At 42.1% G+C, this 23,732-nt stretch overlaps 1 protein-coding gene across 2 annotated transcripts in view; it reads left to right on the top strand.

The window, feature by feature from the left end:
- The window catches only part of Ptpro (protein tyrosine phosphatase, receptor type O), a 204,392-nt gene that overhangs the window by 110,639 nt on the left and 70,021 nt on the right, over positions 1-23,732 (top strand). For both annotated transcript variants that reach the window (XM_026787925.1, XM_026787926.1), the window contains exons 3-10: positions 1,662-1,820; positions 2,723-2,875; positions 4,716-5,156; positions 7,440-7,601; positions 12,064-12,260; positions 19,006-19,126; positions 19,879-20,072; positions 21,146-21,257. In XM_026787925.1, coding sequence (XP_026643726.1) covers positions 1,662-1,820; positions 2,723-2,875; positions 4,716-5,156; positions 7,440-7,601; positions 12,064-12,260; positions 19,006-19,126; positions 19,879-20,072; positions 21,146-21,257 — 1,539 coding nt within the window. The remainder of the gene's footprint in view (positions 1-1,661; positions 1,821-2,722; positions 2,876-4,715; positions 5,157-7,439; positions 7,602-12,063; positions 12,261-19,005; positions 19,127-19,878; positions 20,073-21,145; positions 21,258-23,732) is intronic.

Genomic DNA, 23,732 nt, shown 5'->3' on the forward strand with positions numbered 1-23,732 from the left:
TAGTGGTGTGAATGGTGGCCATCACTCCTCTGTCCTGGGTGACTGGCCAATATACCTCAGGGATCCATTTAGATACACACAGGTCCACTCTCTAATCATCTTCTAGACATGAAGCAGGAGCTTGGGCCTAGGATTTAGGATCAGTCTTTCCCCCCACATCTGCCATCAGAAAGGACAGATTATCATAGCTTCTTTCTTCCTCAAAAGAAGTGCACCAGGAGGGATGAATACTTAGGTCTCTCTGACCAATAGCTGGACCATTCCTTATATTTAATCAGGCAAAGCGAGGCTATCTCAAGCAGATGTGCCTCTAGTGTCTGCTGTTACTATCAAGCATGGGCTGCCTGGGCTTCTTGCCCTTTGTTCATGTCCTGTCAGGTAACCACATGCAGACCTTTCAGATTTTCACCAACTAGACACAGCAACAGAGCCTGATGGCACTGGGAAGTGGGTGTGGTAACCATTCTGTCAGGTGTAAGATGGTATCTCAGAGTTGTTTTGATTTGTATTCCCTGATGGCTAAGGATGTTGATCATTTCCTTAGGTGTCTTTTGGCCATTTAAGATTTTTCTTTTGGGAATTCTGTTTAGTTCTGTACCCCAGTTTTTAATTGAATCATTTGAAATTTTGATGTCTAATTTCTTGAGTTCTTTATGTATTTTGGGATCAGTCCTCTGTCTGATGTGGGGTTGGTGAAGATCTTTTCCTATCCAGTTGGCCAATTATTTCTTTGTATGGGGCCTGCCTAAGTATGAATGATACACCCAGTTATACATCATTGGAGAAAACTGAGTTCCCTTTTGCCAGCAAGTATCATTTGCAAGTAGCTTCTTGTTAGGGGTGGGAACTCTGTCTACTTCCCTGGGTACTTGGAATCGAAATCAGGTCCAGTATGCACTCAGACACCTCGTTAGCCCTTGTAATATTTTATTACAAAATTATTCAAATAAAACATATCTACTTCACTTTTTTGGAAGGGTAGAGAAACTGTTTATGTAAGAATGGGGTGCATAGGACATATGAAAAACAATCATGGGCTTTTTAGAGCGTGTACTTCTAATGTTTCATGATAAATCAAAACCTTGAGCTTCTGTAGAGAGAGAGGCTTAATATACATGATATAAATGATCATATGCATAACACTGAGTGGTTTGCACTCTATTCATAACAGAAAAATTGCAAAATTCACACAAAGAATTAAATGACCCCATAAATATTTATCATTGCCTACAGCCAAAATTACTTTTTGTTACCTGTCTATTACTGATATCTAATTTTGTTGGCACAAGGACAATGAACAAAGAATTTGATAATACAGACAGATGCTGCCACAAAACCTATTAAATTGCATATGACAAGCATTATAAACTCCGGGTTTGTATCATGTTTGTCTAGTGAATTGAGACATTGATATTTGTACTTCCTAACCTTCAAAGCTGTTACAAGTGAGAAACTGAAAGCCGAGGAGTTTGAGAGCTGTTTGAAAAGCAGAAAAGATCATCCAAAGCGTGCATTGTTAATTACTGCTAGGGCTCAGAGGAGGTCTTCTTGGAGGAAGGGCAATTGCAAAAGTGTGAGTGAGATTGCATTAGAGCAACAGTGCACTCACGGACTGATGACGGCTCCACCCCTCTCTCTGTCACCTCTCTTTCCCCCTGCAGAACCTTTGCCTGTAACCAGTGTCTCCATATACGACTACAAACCTTCTCCTGAAACACGAGTACTGTTTGAAATTCACTATCCAGAAAAATACAACGTGTTCAGCAGAGTAAACATCAGCTACTGGGAAGGGAGGGACTTCAGGACGATGCTCTACAAAGGTAAGAGGCAAGAGGAGGCTGGAGAAACGATGGCTATTAACTTCCTGCAGACTTTTTCTAGAGATCTTGCTTACTCTAAGGAGTCTGTGTAATTCACTACTTGACTGACAAATGAGCCATTAAGAAAAAGTTATTGATTCAAGAAAAACCTTGTTGTGAGGGGTCTTAGCATATCCAGCTCATTTGCTGAGAATTGGAAGTCATAAATACAAAGTCTTTTGCTGAGAACTGGAAGTCACAAATACAAAATGAGAAATTCTCACTTTGGCTTGAATTGTGTTATTCTTGCCAAATGCAGTATGTCTGCTCCAGGACACAAAGTCAAGACGGTTTAGAGACAACCACACCCACAGCACTTCCTTCTGGGAGGGGCAGCTCTTGCCTTCCTAGCAAGTGGGCAGCTTTCTCCCACTTCCATTGGAGGGTCCAAGATTATTCTCAAAAGCAAAAGGTGGTATTTTGGGTTCCTGTGTGACCACTCTTCAGGTAAACCAGTGAACGTTCTACATAAGATGCTTTCTACAGGAGAAAAACCTTCCTGTACACTTGCTGTTTCTTTTGCCATAAAGTGCTAGCTCACTTATTTTTCCTATTAATAGAGAGCTAATATAAACTTAATCTCCATAATTCCTGTATACACAGAACATTCAGAAGATAAAAAAAATTAATTTTAGTTTTGTCAAATCGTATTAGGAATGCTGACAGTTTGAAAACAAAGACTTTTCAGGATTGGGGCACTGGCTCAGTTTTTTCATCTCAAACTCCCAGTTCATTTTTACTGACTGTGCCAGGCATTGAGGGAAAAGTCATTTTGTGGATATTTAAATTTAACTGGGATTTTCTCCAACTTTGTGACATTACAGAGCTCCTGATTTTAAAGTAACTGGTCTTTCCCTTCGCAGACTTCTTTAAGGGGAAAACAGTATTTAACCACTGGCTACCAGGAATATGCTACAGCAACATAACCTTTCAGTTGGTATCTGAGGCAACGTTTAACAAAAGTACTCTGGTAGAGTACAGCGGCGTGGGCCACGAACCCAAGCAACACAGAACAGGTAAGTCGTCAGAGGAACCGAACCTCATGAGAAAATAGCTCAGGAAAATGGGTGCTGCTGTGTGTTTATTTTTAATGTTTTTAAGGGAAAAAATTCATAATATATCTAAGAAATATTTTGTCACAACGCTAAGAAAGAACTTATTTTGTATAACAAAGAAAATTTGTATCCATATTAAAGATATCTAAGCAAAATACTCAAGAAAAAAATCTAAAGTAAATCAATGAAAGCTTAGTTTTTATGTTTCCAAATAAAATTACAGATGATAGTCTTAAAAGTTATAACCAAGTTACTTAACTGGATCTGGTAGGTTTTGCTTACTCTATAACCTTGACCAGTGTCCACGTTGAATAAAAGCAGATGGCAAACATCCTAGTACAGATAATTGACTAATGAAAGAAAATATTAGGACTCAGGCATGCCTAAAACTTTCGGTACTGACCTTAGTAGCATCGGTAAATAAGAAAAACCCTTATGGACCGTGAGAAGACTTGGAGACAAGGAGTGGGGGTGGATATAATCAAAATACTCTGCACACCTGTATGAAATTCTCCAGCCACTAAACATACTGCAGAAAAACTATAGTATGAATTGATGGCTAGAGGAATAGATGCATAAACTACACACATACTACCAAGTATCATCGTTTAACCAGTATTGAGAGTACCTGGTGTGTTCAGTAATGCTGGAGAGCTCATTCTCATGGGAATGGGATACATCAGGACAGACCACCCAGGCCACTTTCTGTCTGAAATTCTGTGTCAGGATTCCCAGTTCATTTTATCAAGACAGACAGATCTTAACAAGTAATTCCTCTTAAACTGACACCGGCCAATTGCACTTTTCATATTCTGTTCCGATAAAGACACATCGATGACCGCTCTTTTTCATCTGGACGTGGTCCTAATTCTAAGAAAGATAAAAAAAAAAAAAAAAACATAGAGACCAATGAGACAGGCAATCTGTCCTCGGAAAGGGTGTCATCTGACACAAAGGGCAGTAGGGCAGAATGAGATCAGTGGCACAGCAGAGCTATGAAGGAGGGGGATGAATCTTCGCCCAGATGTCCATGGAGAGGGCATTGCAGGGGCCATTTGATAGGTGGTTAGAAACTGTTGCGGGCAGAGCATGTACCAGTTGTCTTTATGACTTGCTATCTGTAGAGCAAACATGTTTCCATAACCTATAGTTCCTGTGTGCTCATATGGTTCATTTCCGAGATGGGAATGTGTATTCTGATGGCTAAAAGCAAATCATATAAGATACCCAGGGACAGAGACACATGTTTTCTTAAAGTCAGGTTGTTTTGCATAACTCTGCTTGAGGAAGAAGTCCAATTACTACATCAACATGTACAGTCTCACAAGTTAATACAATTGCAACATGACTAGCGAGATGCTGAGAGATAGAACTATATACATATTCTATATACATATATATAGATAGATAGAACTATAATATATATATATACTGTACAAAATGTTAGAAGTTTATATACAATTTGCTTTAAAAAACCACAAAACACTTGTTCATAACACTTTCTTTGTGGCTGTCCAGAAACGCAGCCTAGTCATCTGAGGTCAATCTCCTGGACCCACATGAAAGAAGGACAGATCCAGCTTTTTGAAATTATCCTCTGATCTCTATATGTGGCGTGTGGGTACACACACACACACACACACACACACACACACACACCATAAAAGTTTTCAATTTTTTTCCTATATATTAGAAGCAAAGTTAAACTGTACTTGATAAGTCTGCATGTTGGACTCAAGAGTAAATGAATATTCAGTTCACAGTTACAAAGCTGCTTGAAAATGAAAACTCTCTTCCACAGCTCCATATCCTCCGCGAAATATCTCCGTTCGCTTTGTCAACTTGAACAAGAACTGGGAAGAGCCAAGTGGGAGCTTCCCCGATGACTCATTCCTCAAAGGGCAGGATACAATCGGAAGGGACAGACTCTTCCATTTCCCGGAAGAGACTCCGGAGACTGCCCCCAGCAATGTGTCTTCCGGTTGGCCTGACCTGAACGGCACGGACTATGAAAGCACATCTCAGCCCTACTGGTGGGACAGCGCGTCTGCGACCCCTGAGAACGAGGAGGACTTTGTCAGCGTGCTGCCCGTGGACTATGACAGCGACACCACACTCGGCCCGACAGAGAAGCCCGCATCTGACCCTTTCTCTGCCTTCCCGGTGCAGATGACGCTGAGCTGGTTACCGCCCAAACCGCCGACAGCCTTCGATGGGTTCAATATCCTCATAGAGAGGGAAGGTGAGGCAGCGGGGAGTCGGAGGACGTAAATGGCACCAAGGGAAGGCGACTGAAGTGACTTTGAGACCTGAACTCAGGGAGGGAGAGGGACACGAGGTCAGAGAGGGACTTTGATTAACTGTTGCGTATGGCCTGAAAGCAGAAAACCAAAATACACAGATTAGATCAGAATTTTAATGTCTGGGTGATTTTCAAGTTACAGCCATTGCAAAGTTTACACGTTTCTCTGGCCAGCATTCCACATACCCCAGGCCACTAAAGAAGACCTTATACTTTGAACTAGAAACAGGACCACCAAACATAATACAGCCTACTCTTAAGAAATGTTGTTTACTTATGTGCATAGTTGAGGCTGCAATGAAGATCACTCTACAAAGTGACTACTTTCGGATGTCTGTGCTCCGTGGCCAGCCTGAGTACGATGGATGTGGCCTTTGGACCTGGTGGTCAAATTTGCCCTGTCGAGTTCATAGTAAATGGAAAATAGGCAGGAGATGATAGTATCCCCACCATAATGGATACACTGCTTTGATTTCATCCATTGTTTGAAACTATATATGTGTGTGTGTGTGTGTGTGTGTGTGTGTGTGTGTGTGTAAGCGCGTGTGCAAAACATAAAGAGAGAGGGAGAGAGAGTTTATATGTGTGCCTATAAGTCTGTGTGCTTGCGTGCACATGTGTGTGCTCATGCATGCGTTCATGCGTGTGTGTGCATGTGCGTGAAGGAGAGAAAGGAGAAAGAGTTTATATGTGTGCCTGTAAGTCTGTGTGTTTGCACGCACATGTGCATGTGTGTGTACATACGTGTCTGTACGTGTGTGTGTGTGTGTGTGTGTGCTATTTTTTGAGACAGGGCCTTGTCTAGCCTTGGTTGGCCTCAGAGTTGACGTGTAGCTGAGGATTGTCGTGGGCTTCACGCCTTCACCTCTAAGTGCTATGATTACAGGTGTGTGCCGCCACACTCACCAGACTTATACATTGTATTATATCATATTATAGTATATATTATATAAATGTATAAAAGCAGAGCCATAGCATAGCTCCACTGTCGATTTTCTGTGTTGTTTACTGCTTGCTAGGGTTTCGCAAGAGCTCATGCCATTTCTGTTTTTCTGTCTAGTATTTAGAAGGCAAAAGTTGCCCAGTCATCCAAGTTGGGAGCTAAAATGGCAGCCTTTATTTTACGGCGGGACTTTAGAATCATGTTGCCTTATTGTGAAAGCTGGTTGACTTTTATTTAGCAAAATGAGACAAAATAACTCTTCATTCTCTATTCTAGACAATAGTAATCAGCAACACCCTAATATTGCGAGAAATTGAAACTGTTGGTCACTATAGGTATTTACTGTTTGAATTGTCTATTTGTTCTTTTTTTCTTTTTTGAGACTGTAGTTTTAGTTTTGGAGCCTGTCCTGGAACTAGCTCTTGTAGACAAAGTGGGCCTTGAACTCACTGATATCGACTTGCCTCTGCCTCCCTAGTACTGGGATTAAAGGCATGCGGCACCACCCCCAGCTGCCTATTTGTTCTTAAAGTTCCTTTCATCTTTTGTTTTTTGTTTGTTTTTGTTTGTTTCTCAGTTTATTCTATGGAACACAGTATTTTGTAAATCAAAACACTTTTTTACAACCTATTTTCAAGAAAGTTCAATCAAATCATGCATTTATCTGACTGTACCGTGCTTTTTTTGGAGACCGTTGTTGCCAAATAATAGTAACAGCTTCAACCGAAATTATAAACTGCAGGAGGCAGACACAGAGGCAGCTTAGAATAAATATTACCGTCCACAGTGCTGGAGCAGATAGATGGAGGGGGGAAACTGACATGTCTTTGAATCAGAAGTAACCCAATATTTAAAAGACATTCAATGCTGCAGAAACTTAGTGAGGTATTTAGTGAGAACTAATTATGTATTGCCTTTTTCTAAATCATACAGGGAGGGCAGCAAATGCTGTCTTTCCCTCAAAGCCCATTTCTCTTGTGTACACGATTGTGTTAGGGGTGTGTGAGTGAATACCACACAGCCGTGTGATGGATTGGGACACTATATTTTAGGTTTGACATTTTAAAGTACTATGAATACACTTTGAACTTGAGTTAACTTTTCTCTTTACAGCACCTTCATCTTAGAGGTATGGTTGAATTTGGAAAAAAGAAAGAAATGCAATAATACACTTTACAAACCTAACCAGTTTACCTGTATCCTGGGCCCTGCCAGGTGTCAATCCATGTGTGCTCTAATTTTGGCTTTGTGTGTGTGTGTCTCTTTTGCATTTGATCTAGAGAACTTTACTGACTATTTGACCGTGGATGAAGAAGCCCACGAGTTTGTTGCAGAACTGAAGGAGCCTGGGAAATACAAACTCTCGGTGACAACCTTTAGTTCCTCAGGAGTCTGCGAGCCTCGGAAAAGCCAGTCAGCGAAGTCGCTTAGCTTTTATATCAGTAAGTAGCCGAGGGATGATCCTGTAAGGGGAGCTGGAACCATGGAACTGCTGAGGTCAGTGATGCCTGGGTGTCAATTATCCACCAGCCCCAGGGATGCTGGGGTACCTTCAGTTCAGTAGAGAGTGTGCAGGAAAAGAAGTACATGTATGTTTAATAGCAAATCTGCTTCAGGAGTTAACCACAGGATTTTTTTGCCACTGTTATGATAATTGAACATTTATTAAGCCAGGATGTGCACACCCAGTTTGGGAAATATCACTTTTGTTTGAGGCTGTAATGAAATTTAGCTTTATAGGATTATGTGGGGGATAAATCGGGTTAGAGTGCTGGATGTGTGCAGAACTCAAAAATTCCAGCTGATTCAAGCCTTCCAGGTCTCACACAGTCGGCAGGAGAAGACAGGGAGTCCTCAAGGCCCAATACTGAGATAAGAGAAGGCTTCTAAGTATCCTGTGAGCTTTGACAACAGAGCAAAAGTGGGGCTCTCTGAGCTACAGAAACTCTTTAGATAAACTCTGGTCACTGGAAGCCCACAGGCTGAAAATAAGTTACTTAGCTAACCGGACACTAAGTGTGCCTTTACATTAACAAAAACCAAAGTCAGAAAACATATTAAATAAAGGTAGCTTTCCTAAGGCAATAGTCTGTATAACTTCTGTCCTCTCCCCAAAGGGCCCAAATACTACCCTGCCTGAAATAACCTTCAAAAGGTAGGTAGTCAGAGGCAGGAGCTCAGCTCACTTCGCAGCTTAAACACACTAAAAATCTTCCCACACAGCATTTACACCTAAGGAACAAAGCACAGCACCACAGAGAGGCCTCTAGGGTCTTCAAAGGGACAAAGAACATTGGGAATCACCTGGGGTGTGTGCCAGATATAAGAGATGTTTCTATATGAGATCACCCGTGACAGAGCACCAAGATGAACCTTCAGTCTTCTCTCGAGTCTGAAAACTTTTTGCTAACCAGGAGGTCACCTTGCTCAAGGGTCATGCTGATGACGGCCATGAAAACTCAGTGCACGGTGGCAGCCATGTTGGCCTTTCTTTTCTTAGCACCTCAGGTGGGTTCCACAGCACAGAGCACAAAGCATAGAATTTGGTATGGGAGATTTGTTCTAGATTTTTTTTGGTCATATTTTCTTTTTTAATTTCTTATTGTTTTTATTGTGCTATCTATTTTTCTCCACTCCCCTCCCTTCAATGCTTTGCTCGTTCTGTGTGTCTGTGGAAGCATACATACATCTCACAACACACTTGTGGGATCAGAGGATTGCTCACGGAAATCAGTTCTCTCCTTGTACCACATAGGACCAAGGATGAAACTTAGGCCGTTGGACTTCCCCAAAAGTGACTTTGCTTCTGAGCCACCTCTCTGGCCTTCAGATAACTTCTTAAGAAGACCCTTAGAGCCGCTGTGAATACATCAGAATTGTTTATACACATGATTATCGCAAAGAGATTGCTTTTAATATTTGTATGAAAAACTTTTCTTTGCCAATGAAAGGATATTTTAAGTGCATGAAACAGTCTACTTAAGTGCATAGATGCAAAGCACAGTGTACATGCTCCTTTGGTTTAAAACAATGTATCAGACTCTGGATACAAATACTTATACTTACTGGGTAGGTGAGTAAGTACAAACTAAATAGTGTTTTTAGTCCCTGCTGATGGGATTAATAACATCAAGAAATATATACATGTGTTGACTGAGTTTTTCTGTCCTGCCTGGTTCCCACAGTTGTTAAGTCCCCAAGAAATCACACAGAGGTCTACATTAGTTATAAACCGATAGGCCTAGTAGCTCAGACTTCTTATTAGCTCTTATAACTTATATTAGCCCATTATTATTGTCTGTGTTAGCCATGTAGCTCGATACCTTATTCAGAGGGGCAGTCACATCTTGCTTCTCTTGTGGCTGGGACAGGACTGCAGACTAGCTTTCCTTTTCCCAGAATTCTCTTGTTCTTGTTGCCCGCCTCTACTTCCTGTCTGATTGTCCCACCTATACTTCCTGCCTGGCTACTGGCCAATCAGCATTTATTTAAAATATAATTGACAGAATATAGACCATTGTCCTTCACCATACATGTTACTAAATCATGGCTCAAATGTGTAGAACTGAAGCCTTCCCCAAACATGAGAATATTGGCACACATCCTTACATCAGCCTGCTCTGGTCTTATCAAGAGCGTGCTTGTTTTCAGTGCTAGTGTTTTGAGCTCAGAGCCTTGACTATGATTGACAAGCACTACCACCATGCTGCATCCTCAATTCCTTGTTATATTTGTATTTTAAAACAGGTCTCACTCAGCCACTTAAGTTGGCTTTGGAGTCTTAATGGAGTTCAGATGGCCCTTGATCTTACCACTTATCTGCCTGGCCTTCCAGATAGCTAGGATTCAGAAGTTTGCTCCACCATGCCTGGCTTGGAGGAACACATCTGTCGTTCTTATATTTTACATGAAAAAGCAAATCTGTGACTTTTACATGTGTCAAGACCAAGACTGGAATTGAAGGTTCACTGATGATGCCATTTTCCATGGCACTGGCAGTGTCTCTTACCTTAGGGTCACTGCCATATCCAAATACTCACTGTCTTCACGACATTGGGCAGAGCATCTGAATCTCTGAAATCCAGTTTCCTTATTACTAAGTTAAGGCATTGTACCTCTTTTTTTTATTCATATGTATCTATGCATGTACTTAGTTTTTGAGAAGTCTTATGCCCCTAACTCAGGCGAACCTCAAACCCACTATGCAGCTGGAGAGAATCTTGAAGACCTGGTCCTCTTGCCTTTGCCTTCCATGTGCTGGGATTACAGGTATACAACATCACACCTGGTTTATGGAATGCTGGGTCTCTGGAATGGCTGGTTTTGTGTGTCAACTTGACATAAGCTAGAGTTATCAGAGAGGAAGGAGCCTCAGTTGAGAAAATTCCTCCATGAGATCCAGCTGTAAGGCATTTCCTCAATTAGTGATCAATGGGGGAGGGCCCAGCCCAAAGGGGATGGTGCCATCCCTGGGCTAGTCCTGGATTCTGTAAGAAAGCAGGCTGTGCAAGCCAGGGGAAGCAAGCCAGTAAGCAGCATTCCTCCATGGCTTTTGCATCAGCTCCTGCCTCTAGGATCCTATCCTGTCTGAGTTCCTGTCCCGACTTCCTCCAGTGATGGACTATGATCAGGAAATGTAAGAAAAAAAAAACCCAACATCCTTTCCTTCCCCAACCTGTTTTTTGGTCATGGTGTTTTCTTGTAGCCAGAGAAACCCTAAGAATCTATCAAACCCAGGGCTTTGTGCCGTCTGGGCAAACAGTCCCACCAACTGAACAGCACCCCTTGTCCACCAAGGAGCTCTTCTTTTCTAGTGTTCCACATGGTCTATTTGCACACACTGTAACCCAGTTTCAGAGTCACTGACCCACTTGGAGAAAACTGTACCAATGGCAATGAGAAAATAAGAATCTTGGGTCAACACTTTCCATGGGTCCATGGCTCTACATCCAGGGAGCCATATGCATGGTTAAAAACACGGAGTTATAAAATTCACTGTTTGAGAATTTCATGTGTGTGTATATAAAATGTTTTGTTCAAATCCAACTCTCCCAGACCCTAAAAACATGCATTTGTAAAGTCTGACATCACATTTGTAAATCGTGAATTTTTAAAAAAGAAATCCTATCCACTGCAGTTTCTTAATTTAAACTTGAGATTTAAGACCCGTACTTTTCTCCCTGATTTGGGATAAGTATTAACGAACTAGAATGGGAAGCATTTGAAATAGAGCCTGATTGTAAAGGGCTCATCTCTCTGTCTTCACATCACTTTATTGACTTGGCTCACACCACTTACGGGAGTCTGCCCCATCCTCTTTAGTGGAGCCGCCTGCTCCTTGCATGTCACTTTGCAAACTGAATGAAGGAAAGGCAGGAAAGGTGGGTGTGGTGGAGGAGGATGTTTATTGTAGATATGAGGGAGCGCATAGGCAGAGCCAGCTGAAAGGGTCCAGATGGTACCTCCACAAAGAACGTCACAATACAACCCCTCGCCAACTCCCCAAACATCACCCAGGATTTAGGCATCTTCTTGAACCCCGCCAGCCTGTTGTCCATTTCACTAAGGCAGCCACAACCTGTCTCTCGGTTTCTTTGCTACATTTCATTTGTTTGCATAAGATTATGGTAGCGGCTGCTTTGGAGCTCAAAGCAATTATTTCTAGAAAGATCCTTCTAACGAAGGAATTACAAACACTGATGAAATGCCACAGTGTCACACCCTCTGATGAAGATTTCACTGGAATATTCTCAGACGTACCTGACAACTGAAATCGAACTTGTTTTTATCATTGTTGCTGCTGACACTATTACGCAGAACACACAATGACCATTAAATCTAGAATCTTCTGTCTCCACTAGCTCAGCATGCAACCTCCCATTTACTGTGATTTGCTATGTCTAGGCCCCACAGGAGAGTGGATGGAGGAGCTGACTGAGAAGCCCCAGCACGTGAGTGTCCACGTCTTAAGCTCAACCACAGCGGTGATGTCTTGGACATCTTCGCAGGAGAACTACAACAGCACCATCGTGTCTGTGGTGTCCCTGACCTGCCAGAAGCAGAAGGAGAGCCAGCGGCTAGAGAAGCAGTACTGTACCCAGGTAAGGGATGCTAGGGCAAACACATCATGGAGGCCTCTTGAAACTCAACCCCTGCTGCTGCAAGATGGACCCTTCCCCCATACAGATTAGCAAGATCTTCCTCAGGATCCAGGAAATGAGTGGGCGTGGTGGTCAGTTCCTCTGCTCTTCTTACTTTTGTCAGAGGTCACCTTCCCATCACCTCCATGCCCTATTCAAAAGCCTCTGCTGAGTGATTATTGTGTGTCCAGAGCTCAGAGAGATGCCGGAGTCTGAGGTCAATTCGAAGCATCCCGACCTTGCCCAGCAGTGCGTTCACAACGGAGAGAATAACCAAAAATAAGTACAGAATGACTGAGCCACATCTCAGAATCTCAAGATAGCAATAGGTGATCCCTGAGTTCACAAAAGGAGGGTCTGGCCGTATTCTAATGTGAGTGGTGAGTGGTGAGGACAGAGTATCAAAAGTGGTTAAAGAAATCCTTCCTTAGGGAGGAGACCGCAAGCAGAATGCTGGGTCTCTTAGAGGGGTTCGGTGCCCGGTGCATTGTTCCACTTCTGTTTTGTCTTTGAAAGTAAAGGGAGGCCTCAACAAAACAAGTTTAAAAGCAAAAGTTTATAAACTATAACAATTTTCTTTTCACCAATTCCCCCCCTCAAAAAAAAAAAAACAGTTTTGACGCAAAAATGAGACCTAAACAGCCACAGGGAGGCTTGAGGCAGGCGGAAAGGATATGCAATTTAGTATCCTTGTGATTGGCTAGACATGGACACCGTAAGTGCGGGAGTCCGAGACTAGTTCTCTAAAATCTAGCTTTTGTTTTCTTCCCTTGAGGAGTTGGGGTTGGGGTAAGGGTTGCCATCTACCTCTGTGGTGACTTCCTCTTGGGGAAATTAGGCATCGTGAAATTCAAGGGGTGAGAGATTTTAAATTGATAAGATTGATTCAGGAACCTCGGGCCTTGGAGAACTAAACACTTCCGAATGCTGAGATAAGCCCTTCCTAGAGGCTGAAGCCACCCCCTTGACTCAATTAAATTAAGGAGTGAATATGCTAAGCCGATTAGCTAGCAATCACAGCTCCTTTTTCAGCTCGTTAGTTTCCTTCCCGAAACATACCCAACTTAACCGACTTTACACTGGTGGGAAAACATATTTCCTTCACGGACAGTGACCTGGAACTCCACTGTGCAAGGTACATTTCTTTCTTGTCCCTTCTAATGTAACAGATTATGAATCTTTCTCCTGGGAGCCCAGAGGAAAGGTTCTTATAGACACCATAAATTATCAGTGATCCAGAAAAGACCTCTCCAGCTGGCTCATCACACCGTCTGCTCAAAATGCAACATTAAGCCCTTAAGGATAATGGATGGGCAAGGAAGCCAGTGTTTAAGAGTGTAAGCCCAGCGTTTCAGGTGTCCTCTCAACTAACACAAGACTTTCTGAGGATCATCATTGTGTTATACTTACAGTATTTATGATCCATGGCGCCAACACACACACACACACACACACACACACACACACACACACTACATATGCACTTACATATAATTTACAGATGGGAAAACTAAATTCAAAATGTTTCAACAGGGCTAGAAAGATGGTTCATCAGAGTGCTGCCTGCAAAATCATGAGGGTCCACGTTGAGATTCTAGAATCCACATGACAAGCCAGGCATCCAGGAACTACCAGTAATGCCCACTCTGAGAGCTCCTACAACCTCTTCTAGCTGCCATAACATGCGTACCTATTGCATGCACACAGACATGCATAAATAAATAAATTAGCTAATCCTTTTAGTCTCAAGAGAAGCAGGGTAGATGATGCAGTTGACAGAGCACCTGCTGTACAAACATGAAGGCCTGGTCCTCTGTGCCACATAAATCTGGACACAAAACATTCATTTACCTATAGCTCTAAAATAAAAGTGGTCCCGAGTCCTTATCCAAAATTCCTGGGCTCAGAAGACTTTCAGACATGGAGCTATGGTGGGAGTTGGAATATTTGTGTATCTATAATGAGCTATGTTAGGGTTCAACCATAGTATAAACAAAACATTCATTTGTGTTTCATATGTAATCCCACACATAATCTGAAGGCAGTTTAAAGTGATATCTTAATAAGTTTGTTCATGGCATAAACATTTATGATGTGAAGTTTGCGATGTTGGCTCCAAACGGTTCAGATTTTGGATCATTTCGGATTGGCATTTTCAGATTAGGGTTGCCAAGGCTGTGTCTAATCATCGTGATTACAGTCTGAGAAGGATTGTGCTTCTCATGTTATCCTGACATTCCCTGAGACACTCTGCTGCTGTCTCTCCTCTGCCTGTCAACTCTCCTGATGTCTGAGTAACTCTGTATGTTAAGTGGTCCCTGTGTGGCGTGCTGAAGGTGGAACAAATTAGACCTGAATCCTGATTCTGTGAAATGTAAAGCCTATATCTCCCTTTTCAGTAGAGTGCTTACAATGATTTCAACTTGTCTTGATCATAATTACATATTCTTCTCATGAGATGCATGGATACGAATCCTCCTTACAACCGTTTTCGGGCTATTCATTCACAGAGATGTTGACTGTAAAGTCACTGTTTAATCTGTGTTCTATAAGAAATCTTGTTAATTACCCAAAATAAATGTGCTCTGAGCATCTTCTCAAAAAACTTAACATGCCATCACTAATGACAGAATAGGGATATGAGTGCCACAGGAGACATGCATACATCTTAATTCTTTTTTTTTGTTTTTATTTATTGTTTGTTTTTCGAGACAGGGTTTCTCTGTGGTTTTGGAGCCTGTCCTGGAACTAGCTCTTGTAGACCAGGCTGGTCTCGAACTCACAGAGATCGGCCTGCCTCTGCCTCCTGAGTTCTGGGATTAAAGGCGTGCGCCACCACCGCCCGGCTTACATCTTAATTCTTATATGGGATCTGCCTTGGTCCATGAACGCTGTGTGACCGCTTGCACAAGTGCATAATAATGAAACAAAAGCAGGTGAGAAGAATAGACACATCAGCCTTTCAACTGTATGAAGGAAGAAAAGATGGGTCCAAGAGGCAGGCTATGTAAGGGACTCCCTGGGAGCCACCAAGCTGACTGGTGTCAATGCAGGGCCCTCCCCACAATGCTCTGTCTTTACAGCTGCTGGTGGTCCTGTGGACAGTTTGTGCTGCTTCATGGGGTGGGGACGGGGTACAGAGACAGCCAACATGGGAGTCTAGAGCACAGACAACTGCACCACATAAATGAGGGCTTCAGACTTGACCTTCAGAGTTACCAGGTCTGAGAACCCAAGTGGTCTTACCCATGCAGCACGCTCTGAGTCTCTCTGTCTCTGTCTCCCCATCCCCCACCTCTTTAATGTTATGTGTAAGGGTGTTTTACCTGCAAGTGTATCTGTGCATCACGTGCATTCCTGGTGCCTACAAAGGCCAGAAGAGGTCATCAGATCCCCCGCGGCTGGAGTTCTAGGTGGTTGTGAGCTGCTTTGTGGAGGCTAGGAATTGAACCGAGGTCCTCTGAGAGGGAGAGAAGTATATTTTTAACTGTTGAGCCCTCTGTCCAAGCCTCTTATGTACTTCTGGATGTCCTCACCTGCGACATCGAGAGAAATCAATCCTACCGCACATAGTTTTAGTAAGGGAAAACAGGGCTGATGGCTAACATAGTGTCTGGAGGACGGGCCAACTTTTGTTGTTATCTAGGCTTCGCTGGGTGTCTCTCAGTTCAAGGGGAGAGTGACAGAGTGGCTGTCTGGGCTCTGAATAGAAAAGCCCTTCAGACTGAAATGAATGCACATCAAAGAGCTAATGAAGACAGACAGCATCACAAGGGTGGAGCATCTCAGACTTGGGAAAACCTTCATGCTCATCTCATTCAACCCACCACTTAAGAGACTGTTGTGTTTCTTCCAACTGTTCTCCTCAGGGTTTTTCTTGTTGTGTGTTAGTTCAGTAGGGACAGTCGGAGTCAGAGCCTCTTGGGAAATGTATTGAATTTAGTAGAGTCATCCAGGTTGAAGGTAAAGCTAGCAAGGGAAAAAAAATATAGACTAGGTATGAATTAAGTGGAAGGAATTAACAGTACATTATATTTGTTATTATATTAATTAAATGTCTTATTACTTGTATTGATATATTAATTTTATATTATATTCATTGATTCAATATTGATTGGTTTATTGGCTAGTTCACTAATTAGAAAAATAGCCCAGCACAGGAGAATTAAGGTGTAAATATAGGCTTAGACCTCAACAGGTATTTAGGAATCTAAGAGGTGGGTGAATTTATTTATTTTTTTATAAAGACAGGTAGTTTGCAATGACTATGTCCTTTTGTCTTCTTACAAAGCAATGTGACTTTTTCCCACATGTCGTTACTTTGTCTAAAAGCCATCATTTCCTAGGGTGGGTTTGTGCCGGCTGCGTGTTTAAGTGACTGTGACTCCGGTGTTCCATGAAGAGTTAGAAACAGGCGCTGCCTAAAAACATCGTCAGACCGGGAGTGACAACACGCCCTGGGACAGCCTACACAGTTTGCATCTTAAGCTGCTTTAAATACTCTAAATAGCAGCAGGAATGATTAAGGAGTCAACTGAGCATTTACACGTGTGTCCGATGTCATAGCAAAAACAAAGCTCGCTAGCAATGTCGCTAACATCCCCCGTGCACATTATTCTGCACAAGAGGGTAGTCTTGTGCCAGATATGCCAGCTGACATGCTGCGGCCTGTGGGACAGGAGCACAATGTCCACTGCATGTGCTCATGTGTAAGATGAACAATGGATCCATTGAGTGAGCATGACTTTTGTCACATCAAATTTAATTTTAATAAAGCAGTATTGCCTGCCATGCACAGCATGAACTCTCTGTTTTATTTTCTGAGACCAGAGTTTTACATAGCTCACGCTGGTCTCCACCATACTACATAGTTTAGGCTGGCCTTGAACTCCTAATCTTCCTTGACTCTACCTCCCAAGGTGTTAGGATTCCGCAGTGTGCCACCAGGCCCAGCACATGCCCATGCCCATCCTGATCACAAGTTTGTCTCTTTAATGAGAATCATGCTGAGTAGCTTTGACTATAAGTGTTCTGATAAAGAAATCTAAATATGGGTAAGATATTACCATGAAAGGCTGTAAATAGACAAAGAAGGGGAGGGTACTAATTAACGATTCCAGCATCATCTTCTCCAATGTGCCGCACCCATTTGAGGGACAAAATAGGTTGTGTTCTAATCAAATCGTGATATGTCTAATACACATAACCAGCTTCTGAAACACAACATTAAAATTCTTGTCACTAGCATTGTTTCTCATTAAATTTTTAATGGGACTTTTAAAAACACAGCATAAACTGAAAACAAAGTTGTTAGCCATCAATTTTGCTCATTCCTGCAGAAGTTTTGCATCTTAGGTAGCTCAGAAGCCAAAACAATTGATCTTGAGAGTAAATGTGTCTTATACACTGGTCTAAACATCTGCAACTCTAAGATCTGTTATTACCTACATTATAATAATGAAGACACAAAGGCAACAATTTTAAATAAAGTATAAATAAATTATTGTGTTTACACAGAACATAGTTGAGATTTTATTTTAAACAATCTGAAAAGAATTAGTTTGTCTCCCTAAGTAAAGCTGCCGTAAATGTTAGACGTCCTAACATCAAAGCTGGAACTAGAGAGATGACCCCTAGGGTAAGGTGCCTGACACACAGTGTAAGAACCAGAGGTAGATCCTCAGAACCGTTGCAAAAAGCCAGACAGGGTAACAGAACCCTGTAATTCCAGTTCTGGGGAGGCAGAGACTGGCCAGCCAGTTTAGGCAATGGTGAAGACCAGGTTCTGTCAGAGACTCTGTCTCAAAAATGTGCAGAGTGACAGACAAAGACACCTGAAAATAGCCTCTGGCCTCCACACGTGCAAACATGAGTGCACAGGCACACACATATACATCATACAAATACACACATGTATACAACATACACACAGTCACATTGAATCCACTCACACCAATCTTGTATATACCAACACTCATCTTTAATAAATCCACTTTGTTCAGATGTATGCTCCTACTATTTCTCTCTGTATCACACTGGTCACATAGCCTATAAAAATGGAGAAGTGAGACACGCTCTCGATGACATCATTTTATAAGGTTACAATAGACTTGCAAAGTGCTTGCAGCTGTACCTTGGCTTGCACTGGGTGCAGATTAGAAGCCCCAGCGCTGGGCTTCTCCTCCCAGTGGTGAATCTGACCTTGGCCATTCTCTGGCTTTTAAATTTCTCTATCTATTAAATCAGAAATCTAAATAGGTAATCTCTGAGGTCATTTCCATCTCTATAATTAGATATTTTATGCTTCTAAGTGACGAGAGACTAAAGACAATTCCGCACTGATCTTGGCATGTCATCAGCTGCCACTACAATTTAGGATGTTAGGCTGCTCTCATGGTATTCCTGATTTGATTATGGTTCCGGGAGGATGCGGCTCTGGTATGCGTGGTTACAGTTGACAGTGATGCATAGAGAGGAGCCCATGGGGCATATTAAATCCACTCACGAAATTTGAATGTCCTGGGTCTCCTTCTGAATTCACAGAAACTATAAATCAGCCTAATATTTTAAATCAAGCCTTCCTGGGCATGAATTAAAGATCCTGGATTTCAAAGTCAACTGTTACACTCTGGCAACTTTGTACAGCTTTTCTGTCACACCCTGAAAGCCTAGATCTACATAAATCTTCTTGGATGTTTGATTTAAGGTGAACTCAAGCAAACCTATTATTGAGAATCTGGTTCCCGGTGCCCAGTACCAGGTTGTGATGTACCTAAGAAAAGGCCCTCTGATTGGGCCACCTTCTGATCCTGTGACATTTGCTATTGGTAAGTTGTTAACCACAGAAATAATGACCTGTCTTTACCAGACTGTTTGGAAAGGCACAGTCTTCAGGCTGAATTAATTACATATGGAAGAGTCCCGGAAATATGCTCAATATTCCTACATCAGATTACAGGGTTTTCAATATTTATGGGAGTAATTTCCAGGGGATGCCTCCCCACACATGGAGCTAAAGCCAAAAGTCATAGATACTTCAGTTATCCGTGTGTATGTATAACCCATGGACACCTTTCCGTACACTTTAGCCATAGCTGGCTCCATCTTTTAAAACATCTAATACAGTATAGAAGCTACACTAAGAGTTTACTGTGTTTTTTAGGAAGGAGTAACTCTTAGAAATATAGTTTTCTTAACTGCAATTTTGTCGGAGATCAAGAATGTGGATTTACCATGAGATCACAAATATACTCCACAGTAAGGCTTACAGGGCTGCCCATGGGCATAGTAAATCCATCCATAAAGTCTACACCCATTGCTCATTGAATTAAATAAATGGATTCCAGTACCTGCTAATGTGAAGGACCGACTACTTCAAATAAGCAGAATTGTATGTTTGGAAGACATCTCTCTGTTTACTACAAAGGGGAGAAAGTCAGAGGTAAATAGATCTACTCTCTTTTTTCAGGGTGGTGTTAAGAAAATGACAGTTCTGACGGTTCAGTTTTTAAGCCATTGTGAAGATACTAATGTTCCCTCCTGGTTTTCTCTCTTTCTTCTCTGTCCCTCTCTCTTTTAGTTCCCACGGGGATAAAGGACTTAATGCTCTATGCCTTGGGTCCCACGGCAGTAGTACTGAGCTGGACCCGACCTTACTTGGGAGTGTTCAGAAAATACGTGGTTGAAATGTTTTATTTCAACCCTACCACCATGACCTCAGAGTGGACAACCTACTACGAAATAGCAGCGACCGTCTCTTTAACAGCATCTGTGGTAATCCTCCCTTAGCCCGCTGGTACACTCTCCTGTAAATGCCCATGCCTGTGTCACAAGTATGTTAGAGCGAGTCATCTGCAAATTAGGTCATTTGGCAAGTAAGCAATTTTCAAGGCCCTAGGTTCTTCTTTTTCAATTGTTGTTAAATTTTTATTTAGTTTAATTTAGTTTTGTTTTGTGTTGTTGGTTTTGAGACAGCATCACGTAGCCAAAGATGACCGTGAACCTTCTTGAAAGTGTTAGAATTTCATGTAAGCAAGTACCAGGCCACTCTTACTTGTGGTTTGGTTGCTAGTCTGTAGCTTTACTTTTCTCTTAGGTTTCAATTCTGCATTGTCTTGGGAGAAAGAAAGGAAGAAAGAGATAGAGGGAGACAGACAGACAGACAGACAGACACATACACAGAGAGAAAGAGAGAGAATTACACAATTACCGTTTACCCGCAATGGTATTTTTCTCTTAAAGAATTTTCTCAAATCAGAGTAGAACCACCCACACTAACTTTCCTATCAATACAAGAGGTTTCTCTCTGGCCTTCAACAGCTAACCAACACTGACAGTCTCTAGCTCTGACTCCTCTTGGCTTGTGCAGATCATTAAATACCTATATTGCTAGCCCTTGGAAACAGCTTTCAAAGCGTAGGTAATTACTGCCCTTTCTGAGACCAGATTCATTTTGCAAAGTGCAGGCTACCTACGCACAACACATAAAGCATACAATTGCTGCTGAGCATCATGCTAGAATACTGCACCTTTTCCTAGAAGCAGGGAAATAAATGTGTGCAGACATTTATAAATAAGTGGTACTTCATTGTACATGTGCAATATAACCTTGGAAATGGTGAAGTAATACCCATATTTATCCATCTTTGAATCATCTTTTTAAATTATATATATCTCATTTCATTTACGGCTGATTTCACTTCAAAAATAATTCTAAAGACATAGAAAAAGAAAGCAAAAAAGTGTTCGGTAATATTTATTGTGACCCATGGAATATAAATCAACTCCATAAATACTGTTTTCCTCTTAGTCATTTGTCTCCTGATTTTCCCCCCATCCTTTTCCAGAGAATAGCAAATCTATTGCCAGCGTGGTACTACAACTTTCGGGTAACCATGGTGACGTGGGGAGATCCAGAATTGAGCTGTTGTGACAGTTCCACCATCAGCTTCATAACAGGTGAGTACTGGAAGAAAGGGTCCATGAGAGAATGCCATCTTGAGCAAGTACCAAAGGATCACATGATCAGAAAGTTACCAGTCATGAGTCATTGACATGGCATCTGCATGAAAGAGACATCCTTGGCTCTTGTCTTTCATGATTGACTTGACCAGCATTGAAACTGGAAGTATGATTTGAAAATCAACAATTCCTTTTCTTGACTCTTACTCATTTGGAATCTCTGCCCTTGACAGGGGCTCTCCAGCCAGCATCCATCCGAATAGAGCTGGAGGCTGAAAACATAGCCTTCAGCTTCTCCTGCACACTTTATTGATGTTAAACATTAGGTCATCAAATCTGGGAGAGTGCTTCACTTCCTTGTTAGTACTCCATTTCTGCACTCACTGGCTGATGGTACTAGAGCCACTGCAGGCATTGGAAGAAGTGGTCACATCACTGGGGCCTTGCCTCAGGTCACTGTGAGCTTGAGGAAGCTGACTTCCTCATGCCTCAGGTCTGTGTAAGACACAGAAGAGATTGTGAAGTTCCTGTCATTACAAGCAATTATGAATTCTCCATTAAACAGCCTGCTTAGCAAAACACATGGCCCAACATTTAGGTGCTTAAATTAAGTCAAGTCTTTGTCCCTCCAAAGCCTCAAATTGTGCAGTTACATCAATAACAATTCCCGAAAGGAAGGAAAATGGAAAAGTCTCTTAAGGAAGCACTACCTATGGCCCAGTGGTTAAGAGCACTTGCTGCTCTCCCAGAGGATCTGAGTTCAGGTCCCTGCACCCAAGCCAGGTGACTCACAACCACCTGCAATGCCAGCTAAGGGACTGGATGCCCTCTTGTGCCCTCTTGTGGCCTCCATGGGCACCTACACTCACAAGCATATAACCTCACACAGATACCTAAGTACACAGATTTTTTTTTTACTTAAATGGTGTAGATGAAAGTACACAGAATTAAAAATAAAGTAAATCTTAAAATTAAAAAAAGCACCAAGGCCTTGTTGTTCAGACTAATGTGGTTCAAGAACTTTCTTTGGGCGTGGAGCTGTGTTGGGAAGATGGTGGAGGCAATGACTTGTGAGATCCACTTCCCTTACTTGCCCCTAGCCAGTGCACTTTCTGCTCCATGTGCCAATGGTCATATGAGAAGGGGTAGGAGGGAAAATCCTGGGGGAGGAGGGAGTACCAATGACTAGGTCAACTCTATGGTCATCTCTCAAACTCCACCAATAAGCACATGGTTAACCCTAATTAAACTTCACTATATTAAACCTTCACAAATTCTTGCAGGTTTGCTTCATGGACATTTGCCTTCAGAGAATGGGTGACCTTTCCTCCAAAGACAGGACAGTGACCTTTAAAAGGACTTGGTTTTTTGAACTTGCTCTGCTCATTTCTTTTTTTCTTCTTTTCTTTCTATTTTTGGTTTTTTGAGACTGGGTTTCTCTGTAGCTTCGGAGCCTGTCCTGGAACTAGCTCTTGTAGACGAGGCTGGCCTTGAACTCACAGAGATCCGCCTGCCTCTGCCTCTCGAGTGCTGGGATTAAAGGTGTGTACCACGGCCCAGCTACTCTGCTCATTTCTGGTTGCAGACATTTCAGCAAATCATCTTAATGATTTTGAACTTGTTCCCAGCAGCAGAACTATACAAGATCCATAGAGCAAACATTCATCCATTAGACTATCACCTCCACAGAGTATTGGGCAGCAGCAAGAGTGAATTAACGTGAGTCTGGGCTCTGTCTGCAGTAGTACAGTGTGCCTCTTAAAACGATAACCTAAAGAGATGGCTCAACAGCTAAGAACGCCTGCTGCTCTTGCTGAGGACCTGGGTTCAGTTCCCATCATCCCTGTCAGGTGGTTTATAACCACCCATAGCTATGGGTGTTCAATTCTGGCCTCTTTGCACGTGGCCCTCTTGTGTACAACCTCTTTCCCAGGGTACACACACACAATACACATAATTAAAAATAAAAACAACATCTTTTAGATAAATAAAATTAGGACCTGCTTAGGGGTCGAGCAAACTTTACAACAGTTTAGATGGGATGTATCATCCAAATAAATAATCTGTCTCCAACAGTTATCTGCCTTAGTGACTAATTTACTATCTCCAATAACATGATCTTTGAGAATTTACTTTTCTCTGATGAACAGTTTAGTCCAGCTGACATTAGGTCTATAGTTTTATCACAACTGTCTTCAATTTTCATGTCTGAAAAATGGGCTTAGTAATAGAACGGTATAAGAATTAAACTATATCATAAAAGTCATTAGAATACACTAACAGGGTTTGGAGACAGCTCAGTGGGTGAAGTGTTTGCTGAACACAGACAAAGATCTGTGTTCAAAACCCTAGGACCTTAATTAGACATGGCCAGAGTATCTGTAACTCCAGCAGTGAGGACTCTGGTAGAACTGGGGGCTCACTGGCCAGTCAGACTGGCTGAAATGGTGAGCTCCAGGAGCAGAAAGGATT

The sequence above is a fragment of the Microtus ochrogaster genome, assembly GCF_000317375.1.
Source record: "Microtus ochrogaster isolate Prairie Vole_2 chromosome 14 unlocalized genomic scaffold, MicOch1.0 chr14_random_2, whole genome shotgun sequence".
NCBI lineage: Eukaryota > Metazoa > Chordata > Mammalia > Rodentia > Cricetidae > Microtus > Microtus ochrogaster.